The 14,357-nt window shown below is 38.3% G+C and overlaps 1 protein-coding gene across 1 annotated transcript in view; it reads right to left on the reverse strand.

Annotated features, from left to right (window-relative positions):
* Window positions 1-10,535: 10,535 nt before the first annotated feature.
* Window positions 10,536-14,357, reverse strand: part of RDX (radixin) — a 33,324-nt gene continuing 29,502 nt past the window's right edge. The window contains 4 exon segments of the mRNA XM_010284827.1: window positions 10,536-11,112; window positions 12,133-12,375; window positions 13,237-13,329; window positions 14,279-14,357. The exon segment at window positions 14,279-14,357 is cut by the window's right edge and continues 11 nt beyond it. Of these exon segments, the coding sequence (XP_010283129.1) occupies window positions 10,948-11,112; window positions 12,133-12,375; window positions 13,237-13,329; window positions 14,279-14,357 (580 nt within the window). The 3' untranslated portion in view covers window positions 10,536-10,947.

Consider the following 14,357-nt stretch of genomic DNA (forward strand, 5'->3'; position numbering starts at 1 on the left):
CGCAGCGGCACACACCAAGGCAGTGTTGCCGGCTCAACAGGAAGCTTGCACAGCAGCGGGGCCGTTTTCAGCTAACGATTGTGGGCACATGCTGTAAGGCTTTGGCAGTCACTCTTTTAGATCTACACCCTCCGATGGATCTACCTGCACAGTTCCCAGTGCAAGAGGCCATTGTGCAAGAAGGTGCCACGAGGAACACCAGTGTTTCCAAGGTTTGGTATATTCCCAGGGGATGCTAGCTGAATTTGGGAATAATTCACTTGTCCATACTCAATTACCAGCTTCCTTAATTTCCAGCTCCCATTTTTTCCTTCAAGAGCAATCCATTCTTTGCAAATCCAGCTTCCCATGGCTTACCTGATCACAGCACAAGACATTTACCTGGAAACTCCACTTATGGATTGGTGCCACAAAATGAGTTAGACTTCCCAGAGAGGGGAAATTAGCAATAAGTCACACTGATCACCAAATGAATAGTGATTCTTTGGATTAACGTTAAAAACCATTTATTCAGGCTTTTGTGCAAGGGTGCACAATTCAACGCAGTTACGTATACACAGTATGCACATCCCAATAGCGTACAAAAAGGCAAGTAGCAAGGGGTGCTTACACTGGAAATGTATGTACAGACATATTAAATTGGGAGTTTTACATTAGAAAATTATCTGACACTATTCATGTATCATCAAGGCTATTAGAAATAGTGTAGAAAACCAATAAAACTTGGAAAGTATCTACTCTTACTTCACTTGACCCAGGCTGGATATAGTCAGGTTTCTCACACTACATCATTTGTGGGCAAAGCCCACAAGATCCCCCAAAGCACTTTGAAGGGTCACATCACCATTCACTCTAACACGTCCCATTACTGTTAAAGATTAACATATTAGTATTATTTCCTGTTTTTCTGGGAAGAACAACAGCTTAAATACTTCAAAAAGCTAACTTTCTCCTGGGAACAGACAACAAAGGAAAGATTTTGAGAGACCATGAGAGAATCAAACATTAACGAAATGTCGTAACAGCACTTTCCTGGTCCTTCCAGAAAACTCTTCACAGACCAGGCAGCACCTAATTTAAAGCACTGTAAACTGTCCAGATTTACAGAAGTGCAATGGCAGGCCTTGGCAGACCCCAGGTCTTCTGCTGCTCTGTACCTTGTTCCTATCCTAAGGGCTGCAAGAGATCGTACTTTTGTAACCTGCACAAAAAGACACAGAGAGATCAAGTAGATTTAGCAAAAGGATACTAAACACGAACAATAAATAGAATTACACAGCAACGTCATAAGAACGATATTTCACTCCCTGTAACTATTCTGAAAAAGTATCAAATTCCCAAATTTAATTTCCAACTCAATTTTGTTCAAGCTGTCAGCAGAATGAGGGAGCACCAGAAAAGAGTGATTTAAGAAACACACGGTTCTTGTGGCCAAGGCCCCAAGGACACCCAGAACCCATCTTCATTGACTTCCAGCTTGAAGAGCAGGTCCAACTCTTTTTAAATACTCTTCTATGCCAGAGTCAAATTCTTGCATACACCAGTACAGTTTTGATGGCAAATTTTCGCATTATAAAGAACCTAACCTAAAATCCACCCAGGGAGTAGTTTTAAACGACTAATTTGCTAATGAGATGGCACAAACCACAGCTGAGTCCAAGGTAGGTAAGACTGTGTTAAAACTGCTCCCAAAAAGTGGCTGAAATAAGATGCCTTGTGCATAAATACACCAAATATAGGAATATTTGTAGAACATTCAATCACAGCCAATATGATTTTAGACATCTCTTCTTTTTAGCACAGCACATGTGCCGTTTGCTGTATAAGGTTTAGTTGATTCAGTTCATTGCCTTGCCTGAGCCTTTTGGAAAAAAGGTGAGGACAGCATAAAGAATCTCTCTCAAATTTATTTCTCTCCTAAACCTTGAGGTTCTCTGGTGGAAGTTTTTACAACGAATCAAAATCTACTTGAGTGAAGATACATTTCAAAAATGTGTATTTTCCATGTTCATTTTTATGAAAATTCATTGTTGAAGTGGCTTGAAAAATGTTTTCCTTTTAGAGGATGACTTCCTTAAATATATTATGTTATGAATAGGCAAAGAATAATGAGTATTTTAAATTCAGCCTTCCTATAGTGCGAACCCCTCATGCTGATTGTTTTAGAGAAACACTTCAGCTATAAGTATTAATAAATCAGAAATTTATTCAAAAGGAATCAGGAAAAAGACTTAATTACCAGATTCTCTTTGTCATTCAACAAGCATAGGGACTGAGTTGCTACTCAAAAGAAAGAAGCCCTCAATACCACTTTTACATTTACGAGTGCAGCTACAGCCTGTAATACATAGGAATGTCACGTCAAATTTTATACCTCTGCCTGTTTCCCACACAAATCATTTTCTGGCACAGAAAGTCAGGGCTTGAGCATAAGCAAATAAGATGTGTGGTTAAGATTTAGAAGTACTAAAACCACTCTGGCATTTTAAGTCAGACAGCAAGTCCTGGCCAGGGGTGGGGAAGAGAAACAGGCTTCTGGCAGTGAGTGAAACTGTGGACTGAGAAAGCACCACTGAAACCAGTGAAATGTTTCCTGGTACTAAGAGACTCCCAGAAACAACTGGCTTTTGCAGGAGGATAAAAACAAACATGCAGGTAAATAGATCCCATTTTTATATCAAGGACAAAACTGAACCATACTCACTCTGCATGCTGTAATATTTTAAAAATAATTTTAAAAACACTGTTAACTTTAAAAAGCTTGATTTCTAAAATTATTCAAGACCAAAGTTTATATAAAAATAAGTAGCAACTTGTGTGTTTCACACTCATGCAGCCATTACAAGGCCTGATGACACAGGTTGTATTCTATCTTCAGTTTAACCATGCTATATATACACTTTTTATATATATATATACACACACACACGTATATATATGTAAAAAATATCAAGCTCAGTTAAATGCAAAGTAAATTATACTACCTTTCCCTCAGAAAACAGTTTCATCCATTAAGCTCCAGATTGCAAAGCTAGTTGCAGTGTCATAGGTAAAAGACAATTTTACAAAATCACTGGGGAGGAAGAAGACATTTTTACTCTTAAATTGATAGAGTAAGCCACAACAGAAGTAATAAAAGGAAATATGACTGAAGAAAGAAATATATGGTATTCTTCGGTGGTCTCTAAATAATCCAGCAAATGTCATAAAAATCACAGAATGGTTTGGGTTGGAAGGGATCTTAAAAGATCATCTAGTCCAACGCCCCTGCCATGGGCAGGGACATCTTCCACTAGACCAGGTTGCTCAAAGCCCCATCCAGCCTGGCCTTGAACACTTCCGGGGATGGGGCATCCAAAACTTCTCTGGGCAACCTGTGCCAGTGGTTCACCACCCTCAGTGTGAAGAATTTCTTCCTTATATCTACTCTAAATTTGCCCTCCTTTAGTCTAAAGCAATTACCCCTTGTCCTATCACTACACGCCCTTATAAAAAGCCCCCATCCAGCTTCCTTCAATAAATAAATACATAGATAAATAGTCTGCTGAATTTTACCAAAGTACTTTGCTACCATAAGTTTAGTTTGAGAAAAAGTCTACCTTGCCATACGTAGCTCCCTGCCTCTTGCTTTCACCCTGTAGTCTAAGTAGTCAGCTAATGCAACATATTTATTTCGTTAAGTCTTAGGGCTTAAACTTTTTTCCCCCCACAATGTTTTTAAACTGATAACTATGAAACATCTTCCTCCCCGTCTTAATTTGCATTCTCATACTGAAACAAAGTTATTTAATTGCATTAAAGCTCTCAATAATCTAAACTGAAATCTATTCTTCAGATAAAATAAATGGCGTGACACACTAGCAAGGACAAAAAAAGCCAAAACAACAGCAGTAAAGCAAAGTGAGAAGTAAGAACCAGTTCCAAGACCAGGAGAAACATGTATGAAAAGGGCCACCCAAACCATATAGAAGACACTGCTAGAAAGAAGGTTCTCCAGAATTTATTTTCATGGCCCCATATAAAAATGAACAGAGACAGGTAAGAGATCTTTTCCCTCCACACCTGCTACTGCTTCTTAAAGTCAGTGCAGATGGATGGGTAACTCCTCAGAGATACCTGCGCTTATGCTGTAGAGGACTTCAGCTTTTACCAGGGTGACCTGCAGAGGAGGTTCAAAGACAGATAGGAATAGAACCATAAATAAGGATCCACGGGAAAAAGTCAACTATTTCATGTTTTGGTGGTTGGTTTGGTTTTGTTTTTTTTTTTTTTTTTAAATACTTTTACATCCAGGACAACTGTTGTGCAGAAAAGCAAAGCCACAGCACCATGCAGTTGTGCCCAACTGCGCTGCTGTTGGAGCGGGCATAACCATCCTATTCCAGGGCTTTCTCTTGCATAGCCCAGCCAGAGAGATAAGCGACACAATGAAAGCACAGAATTTCTCTCCCACGTGCTCCCTTGTGTGTGTGACTAGGGACAGGCTCAAAGTTGAACCTCATGGGTATAAACACTGTGATTCAAATCTTCCCTGGTTTTCTGCATGCACTAACATACTTGTCTTCTGACATTTTCCGTTCTCCAGAATTCTACTAGCAATTCTTAACTAGGCGATACAGTTATTTCTTCTGTCAGGTGGCATATGCCATGCATGACTGGTAAGAGAACGTGTAGCCAAAATTAATCCAGAGATAGTTCCAAGAGTAGCAGTAATAGTTCAGAAGTTAAATACAGTGAGTTAGCTGGCTTTGTTGAAAAGTTCTAATTTTAAATATGATGAGTTAGCCGGCTTTGTTGAAAACAACACTAAGATCCCAAATGCAAAAGAAGGAAGAGGAAGAGCTGTTTTCAAATGGTACAGAAAAGTACAACAACTGGCACTGAACAGCAAGACAGATGCCTGAAATACTGTTTGCAAGAGAAGAGATCCAAGAACTCAAAACGTGAATTAAACCAAAAAAAAAACCATTAACAGCAGGAAACATTCAGCAGAAGTGCAGATTAGAGATATGAAGTTTTCTTACCATTTTTACAACTTTTTGTGATGTGTGACCAAGTTTACTGTCCTGTCCCAACCCCTAAATACTGAATCTGCTTACTTAAATGTAAATTAATTTCTTCCCAGTAATAAAGGTGTTAGCAGACTAGACTGGTCTGTGTGTTCTGCATGTTACCTACGCGTTCTCAACTTACGTCGCTGAAGATCGAAGTGCACTTGGCAGAAAAGTTTTCAGCTTCAGCCCCGATGCAAATGAATCTCTCTCTGGCAATAAGACTGCAATTACCATATTCATAGAAATTATTAATTAATCAGAAGTGCCGCTTAAATAAAAGAAAAGCTAGACTATTTCAACTCATCGGTATAATGTATTTTAAGAAAATATTTGACACAGTCAACCATTTACTTGGAAGTTCAGTTTAGTAGAATGTTACTGAAGTTATAGATTAAGAAGTTAAATACTGTATCAAGTTTAATGAAGAAATCAAGGGTGATTAAGAAGCGTGAAAGCTGAGGCCACAGGGAGCCGTAGACTTGATACGAGATCCCGCAGAGTTCAGCATATGTGCTCACGGAGCCTGTCGGGCGATTACTGTTTCACATGGGTACACAAGGGGTTGGCGTTGCTGAAACAAGCAATGGGGCAGCTAGAACCGTGCACGTACAGAACTCCTATCCTGTCAAGGCAGAAATGCTCTAAGGCAAAATTATCAGACTGCAGAAGATGCCTTCTGCTGAAATTTAGCAAGCTATAATAACAGAGGGCAGCCTGGGTACACATGGCCTCAAAAACTCCAAGACCTTTTAGTGCTGGGCAGCAGGTTTTCTAAAAGCTTTCAGCTAAATATTCAGATAATGGCAACTCCTCTTGAGTAAATAAGGTAGTTAAAAGCAAACAAACAAACAAAACATCCCAAACAAGCAAAAAGCAGCAATGCAATTGTCCTACCTCTGAGCTTGATCTCTTTTCACCTTATCCATTTATGCAGAGCACAGGGAACATTAACTCTTACACACATGTGCATTAGGAGTATTTGCACCAACCAGGCCGCCTCCTTTGATGTGCATTTCCATCTCCCCTCGTTTCTTCTGCTGCCTAAAACCTACTGCTGTGAACAGAAACACTCTGACACATTATTTACAAAAGCCAATATAAACACATAATGGAATCCCAGCAATTCCAAACACTCCATTTCCCTTTGCTAACTTTGTCTTTCCCTGAACTATGAGCTACACGGGCATAATCTATCTCTTCCTGGATATCCAGAATATTGCAGGCACTGCTGCAAATATTGTGGTCTCCTCTTGCGAAGAAATTTGATGGTTTGGGATTGGAGTTTTGGGTGGAGGTTTTTTGGGCTTTGGTTAGTCACCTTCATTCACATTAAATGAAACTACATTCAACATGTCAGCAATCTCTGCACAGTGAAGGGAGAAAAAGCAAAAGAAGTCAATGCTTACCTAACTGTACTCCAAAGGAGCAATTTATCAACTCAGAATCTGCAAACAGTAAAGTGAACACAAGTGATGGACTCCATGAATCACAAAAAAAAAAAAAAAAATCAGATAACTGGCCTATGCCTATGGATCTGGGCTCAGGTCTGTGAAATGAAAAGCACAACTCCCTCCAACAAACTGGCTGTTGAATTTTCTAAACAAGTTATTGGTCACACATAGTGAATTTATGGACATTGCAATAGCATACTGAAAAGGAGTCCTTAACACATGTGAATAAACGGGCCAGTTAAGCTTACCACAGGTTTTGGGACTGTGGGGTTTTTTTTTTCCTTACAGTCTTCTACCATTACTCTTACACCATTCACCACCCCTTCCAGCTCCAAGCTGCTGACTGGGTCCCCAAACTGGGAAAAGGACCAGTCACGTAACACATGCTTGCAGACCACTTGGTTGGGGAGGAAGGAGATGCTGCATGGCCCACTCAGGAGCAGAGCTGGGGACACGTCACCTGGCAGGGGCCCACGGCCACCAGCCAGAACCACTTCCTGGCCAGCCAGCATGGCATTGTGGCTGGGAAGCAGGTACTCTCCATCTCTAAGCACAAACAACGGGATATGCTGTGGGGGTCAAAGAAATTACCAGAGTTTGTATACTGATCCATTGACACTTACTACATTTTCCAGGAAAGTCTTATCACCCAGTCAAGACACACTCCATTATGTGTACAAGACAACTTCTATTAATAGAAGTGAACTTTGCTCTTTTGTAAGGAAGCTTTCAATTTTATGTTGACATTTCTACCCACAACGTATCTTATGAACACTAGCATCGACAACGTCATCACACTGGGATGCATCATCTTTGTTAAAACCCTTGATTCTTGAAACTAATCTAATGTCTTCGGAAGAATAAGACTTTTTAGATGATCCACATGTGAACAGATGCTTGCACAAAAATTCCTTTCCAGAAGCAAACGGTTTTAAGTCATCATTTTAATCTCTACTTTTTTTTTTTAAGAAAATATACTCAAGGTACTTTCTCCTCAGAAGTTTAAAATACTTCTTTTAGAACAAACCTTTTTTCTCAGAGGTGTAAGCAGGTTACTTGAACAGTCCTACAGAAGATGTTTTAAGAAAGAGGCAAAAGCACAATAATGCATTCCAAACTTGGTTTAAAAAGGCAGACATGAATTTTGTTCCATTTTGGACAAAATAAACACAGTATACAAGAAACGTACTTGAAGAGCACAACCAACAGAAAATGTGGTTTTGATGTGCAGAGGAGACTACTTCCAGAAGATATTCTCTTTCACATCAAGGAATTCTGGGTGATTGTATTGGCCTGGCCTGTAAATACTGGCACTATTTTGCATCCTTTTCTCTCCATTTCAAGAGCATATTTTTAAAAAAACCTTTCAAAACACTTACCTCCCCTTTCAAGCACAATATTCTGAAGTTACATACCTATGCAGAAGCTCTCTAACAAGGGAGAAACCTCAAATCTAATGCTTCATCAGGAGGGACTCCAAGAAGAGAGAAGTATAAAACTAGAAATATGCACAGATAAAGTATCAAGCACACATGCTTTAATTCATCATAGCAATTCTGCCACACGGAATAACAAAAAGGGTCATGTGCTTGTAGTGAGTGCAAGGCTAAACACCTAAGATAGAATGGAATGTCACCCAAGAGGAGGTCCAACGGATATGAGAGCTGCTTAGAAGATTAATTTGTATACCTATTTATACAGGGCTGTTCCTCCCTTCTCCAAGTGTATTAGGTGAAGAAGCCCATAAACTTGCTGTTATCTAAAACACATGATACATGCATATATTTGACAGCACTGTCCTCTATAATGTGCAGTATCAAAAAACCACATCAAGGTCTCTCACTGCTTAAGACATTGACCTATTAAACTAAATTTCACTTAACCTGAGGCTAAGCAATATGTAGGCAGTGATTGAAAGTTCTTACATTACCCATAGAGCTCTTACATGGCCAGATTACCCTCTGTTCTCAAGAGAGCCAATTTGCTCTGATGATTCACATCCTGTTTTGAATCAACAATCACCAGTGCTTCCTCCCAATTCTATGTGGTAATTTCTTAAGCAGAATACCATTCCCTAGGGATATAATTTGATTTTTTTTTTTTTTTTAAATTTCATTTTGACCAGAGTGTGAAACAAAAGATGATCAAAATCTGCATGCTGGTCTGGAAAAAGCGTTTAGAAAAGCTGTCAGAAATAAAAGGCATTAAATAACAACAATGGACCTCAGAGAAATTAACTGTATCTCTTTATTGTTAACCAACAAATGTTATCCAAAATAGTAGATGTAATTGTAGCTTAATTGTACAACACAAAACATGATGCTAAAGGAAAAAAGCATGTGGAAAATTACTTCACCAAGTAATCATTAAATGTATTCTTAGTATTTCCGCACCAGTAAGTGTTCCCAACTGCTGGTGACAGCAGCTATTACCACTTTGTTCATTATGAAAATCCATATTACAAATGGTTGTTCCTGGTTGTTTAGAAAAAAAAAAAAATCACACAGCTTTATAAATGGATCTAATCCATTTAGCCCTACTCTATATATCGTAGATTTATGAACAGCAAACTTTACTGGTATTTTTTCCCCCAACACTGAAACTGATGTATCAGAGTTAGTGCACACTTTCCAGGGAAAAATGAAAACTCACTGGAAGCACAGTATTTCACCTGCTATGGCAAACTGTTCAAATACTTCAGAAATTTGCGTAAGCTTCGGTGTATGAAGTATGTGAAACAAGAACTGTTCTTAGAATGCACTGCAAGTAGAAACACCAACTTCCACCAAGCAGCATTTTGAAGTATGTGCACAGCATCTGCACATCAGCCTTCAAGGTCAACCAGATACGTTTAACCCCCCCCCAAAAATATATTAATGTATCTTTATTTTATTTTCATGATGTCACCCCAAGTAGCCAACCTTTAACGCTGCAAAATAGAAAAAAAACTTAGTTGTACTGTTCATAAGAAATTTAAACCTATTGTGCATGAAAAAAATGTTTAATAAAATGGCAAATTTTAATAGATAAGTGTAAATTTATGAGTGCATAATATCAAACAGAAAAGAGCTGAACCATCCTCAGAGAAAGCAGGGTTCTTCCACTGTAGATATTTACTAGGGTACTATAACAGAAGGAATAACTGCAAAAACTGCAGTCCACATTAACTGTAAAGTTATTTCTAAAGTTCAATTTCTAAGTAAATTTCTCCAAAAAGTTGGTCTCCTTTTCAAAAGGGAAAGGACTTAGTAACAATGATCTAACATCAGACATGACAATTACAATACTAGCTTCACTGCAAACTGAAGCTACAAACACTTTTACTCCAATTCTGGGAACTTTCATTTTGTATTTGGAAACCCAAAACCAAACTGACACGCACATTCTACACCCCTCCCAGGAGACAGTATACCAGTGACAGGTTACAGCTTTAGAACACGCAAGATGCTTTTACAATTTAAACTCAACAAAAGGCAGTTAGACAGTATTTAGCACTATAAATCCATCTTGAAGTAAAACAAAATCCTAGGAGTAAGGGCTCCTAGCATTCTATGATACCACTGTGTAGCAACAGTCAATTTAAACAGTTTTTTTCATGGTGTTTGAAGGACCAGTCATCATGTACATAGTAGTGAGGTAGGATACTGTCCCCTCCCTGGGACTGATGTTTTCATATGCTCCCTTGCCAGAAAGGTCCAGGTCTCCCTACTGTAAATAAAATAATTACAAGCAAACAGCACATGAAGCTTTATTTTTTATTTTTAATTTGCTGCATTAGATCATTTTGTGCATGTAAAAAAATCACCTAGGAAAAGCAATACTTATTTAAGCCTATCAGCAGCCATGTGCTGCCCACAGGTAGTGTTCCATTTAAAAATATTTCCTGGAACTCCCACCTGCCATCCAGACCTTTGTGAACAGGCAGGCAAAGAAAACCATCAATGATGACAGGACATGAAACACCAAGAAATTTCACTTGGGAGAAAAAAATCCAAAACTGAAAGTCAGCAATATCAAACTCTTAATGGTGTAGCTACATTGAAAAATGTAATTTCAAACTTTGTACTGCAATAGTACCTCTTCAGTTTAGGTTCAGTTCCATTCTTCTTTCTACTTCTTAATGTTTAAGCAATATATACACTTGTCAGTCATTATATACTTCACACCAGTTTCTAAAGAAAAAAATATGAAACAATGAAACTGAAAACATGATGGGAAAAAAAAATGCTAATTCTCCACACCCTCCCCCCGCAAAAGCTAGGGATGACAGACTGCCTTACTGTTGAATAGCTTCCCCTAAATTTGTCTTCTAGCCACTGTAGTCAAACTGGTATTAAGTGCTTTGGCAAAGTGGGGTGCAATCCATCAAATCTGCAAAGGCCTGCTTTTTTCTCTGTTGGTGGTTCAGCTTTACGAGGAACATATATGCAAAATAACAGCTCTCACATTGCTTCAAACTCATCAATACGCTGTTTTGTATTGCCTTGTCGGATTTGTCGAAGAGTCTTGTACTTATCACGGCCTGCTTTAACATTCTCAGCATGAAGAACATCATTTTGTGTTTTCTTGGTTTCATCTCTGGCTTGAGCCAACTCAGAACTTAAAGCCTGTTGAATAAAATATTTGCATTTAAGTGCTTTGACTAATCTTTTAATGATTCTGGAATTTCTCATAACTACTCTGTGACTTGGATAAGGATTTCTTGAATGCCAGCCTATAAAATGCCTGTTGTGCTGTTCAGTAACTCAAGTTGTAAGGTCTATCAGAAAGACTGCAGAGGGAAAGAACATAGGATTCTTTCCTTACATAAGTGTGGACAAACTGAAAAAAAAACGCCTCATACCATAACATACAAGAAGAAAGGGACGAGCAGGATGAAGCAGGAGAATGACCTTATTTTTCAATTTCTGCTTGACTAAAGACAGCTCTTGTTTGTCTCCCTGAGCCCGATCAGTGACTGGCCAAGCAGAAAGGATACTACACACACAGAGGCTACTAAGATAGTGCTGCCAGAAAAAGCAGCAGCTTTCCATTTCTTTTATTTCCTTCCCAGACAGACGTTTCATAACAAGGCAAAGGGCTACCACTAACATAGATTATTATACTTTAAGTGTATATATATATACACACACTGATATATACACACACACACACAATAAAACTAGTCTAGGAGGAAATGCTCCATTTCAGGGAAATATGATCAATCCAAAAGGGGCATAATTCAGTTTTTGCATTTACAGTGTCTGTGAATGACTACAAATAAACACAAATACTATTAAGCAGTCATCTGTTCATACCACTTAATGAATTTCAGTATTGAGAAAGGAAAGCATTACATTTTAACATTCAGTGTTCCGGACACTATATAATTATTAGAAATGTTTAATTGCCAATGCAACAACACACTAATACTTTTAAGCTACAAAGCACAGCCTTACATCAAATCTTTCTACCTATTCCACCTCTAGAACACTATGAATGATATTGGTTGATAAATTAGTAATAAACCTAGTAAAGATAAAAAGGCTGTTTCCTTGGCACACCATAATTTCAATGACATTTTTGACAAATAAAGAATGAAAACCCAAGGCCTGAATTATGTTGATACAACTATGAATCTTCATTACCTGGAGTTGTTTCTTAACACGTTCATTTTTCTGTGTTTCTGTTACCCGTTCTTCCTCACTCCTGTGATTCATGACACCATCAGAAGACAGTTCTGCACTGGCTTCAGCATTGTTCTCATCATGTTCATCGTGTTCATTCTCTGTTGGAGGAATAACTGGTGGGGGAGGAGGTGGAGGAGGAGCAGACATCACAGATTTCAGTTCTTCTTTGGTCTTTTCCAAGTCCTCTTGTGCTGCAAAAGCCTAAATATAGTACACTGTACTTAGCATCTTTTAGAATTATTGATGAATAATCAGAAAAATAAATATCTGATCTGTTTTCAGACACATGGAAACTGTCATTTAGAAATTACATGACTAGCTTATGCACTTAAAAATGTCAAATAGGAATACAGGATAAAAAAGATACGACTCAAAACCTGAGTCCAGCTATTTCCAGCAGTAGACAAGAGAAGAGTGAGAGCAGTCATATGACAGCAGTCATACTGACAGCTTTCCAACTTTCCTAGCCTCCTGAAATTTGAGGCTCAGGGACTTCTTAATATATAGGATATACTTCATAGGTGATGTCTTCATATTTCATACTCAACCAGAACTTTATTATAAGAATTTGTTCAATCATCACTTTTTGAGCCTGTACACACAATTAGTATTCACATCCCATAGATAATTACAGATTTTGTGAAGAAATACTATTTTGCTTTAAACTTTTTTCCAGTTGCATTTGATGTGCCTTTATTATTGTCTGGTTCCTCTTTTCACAACCACTCATGATTTTCTATACCTCTCTCCTAAGTTTTTTTCTTTTGCAACATCAAGCTCCAATCCATTTCATCACCATACGTTAAGGAAGCTGTTTCAAATCTTTGTCCATACCTTCATGATTAGAATTTTCCCCCCTTCATGACTATTTAATATCAAGAAATGGATTAAACAGAAGTATAGGCTGGCTTCAGTATACCGGAGAACAAAAACCTTTAGCAAAGGTTTCTCTGAAGCCTAAGGGAGAAAGAGAGATTCAACCCCACAGACTGCCAGTGGGATTTCCGCACTCATCTCTCAGTTTCTTTGACATTCTGACTTCACACAGCATGAGCTCATTACTTTGTGCTGCCATTCTGAGGCTTCCTCTTCTTTCTTTTTCTTGGCCTCCTCTAGAAGTGCAATCTTGGCAGTGAATTCAGCAAGTTCTGCTGCCTGAAACAAACAAAAAATTGAAGTAGAAGTTTTAATTTGGTATCATTTTGGTTCTGCAGTGGAAGAAAGCAGAGCCTTAGCTGTGATCCGACTTGAAAAGAGTTAGTTAGCATCCATCACTTTTCTGCTAAAAATAGAAATTTTAAGCATACATGTCAGAGGGAACAAATCTGTACTCCTGCCTGATGGAAATAAGTCCAGAAAAAAAAATATTTCTCTTCTGCACTTCCAAAGCTTGCTGGGAAAGAGCAAGCTGTAGTTACAAATTAGCAGTTGTGGCTGTTTCAGTTTAATACAACTTTAGTGGATCCGCCAAGAAGGTCATGATTCTGGATCATAATCACAGTACTATTAAGCTAAATCTTGCCTTCAGAATTGTGCGCTAAGTTTACAGAAGATCAAAAGCTGTTTTATAGTTGAGAAATAATTTCTTCTACTATTTTCATGCCTTTCTCAGTTATTATATGCAAATCTTGAATTAGATGTAGTCTAGCACAGAATGTGAGAAGATACTGTAAATGCTGGAAATAGAGGGACACACCTCCCTCAAAAAAAAAAAAGCCAACCAAACAAAAAAAACCCCAAACCACAGTGTCACCAACTCCCCACCACCACCATCAAGCTTCAGAACAGACCTGCCTCAGAGAACAGGCTTCCCAGTGGACTGCAGAAGGAAGCTACTCTTGTTCTCAGCTGGATAAGCCTGACACTATTAGAAAGAGAATGTAGTGAGTGTTGTCAGTCTCAAACGTTTACTTCATCATTTAGCGTCAAATCTGATGTAGTTTTCTAAAAAAGTTCCCACAACAATCTGTAATGTTATTTCACATACTTGTATCTGTGTTTCAACATACCTATCCATTTGACAAAATAGATATAACCAAGAATAAAGACTAAATTTTCAACTAGCTTTTTCAATTTGATTCAAAATAGGGTTAAAGCTTCTTACTAGCTGCTCCTGGTTCTTCATTTGATCAGCTGCTTGCTTGGCTAAAGCAGCTTTAGCTTCTTCAGCTGCTCGACGCTCT

Source organism: Phaethon lepturus, unplaced genomic scaffold (genome assembly GCF_000687285.1).
Source record: "Phaethon lepturus isolate BGI_N335 unplaced genomic scaffold, ASM68728v1 scaffold1854, whole genome shotgun sequence".
Taxonomy (NCBI): domain Eukaryota; kingdom Metazoa; phylum Chordata; class Aves; order Phaethontiformes; family Phaethontidae; genus Phaethon; species Phaethon lepturus.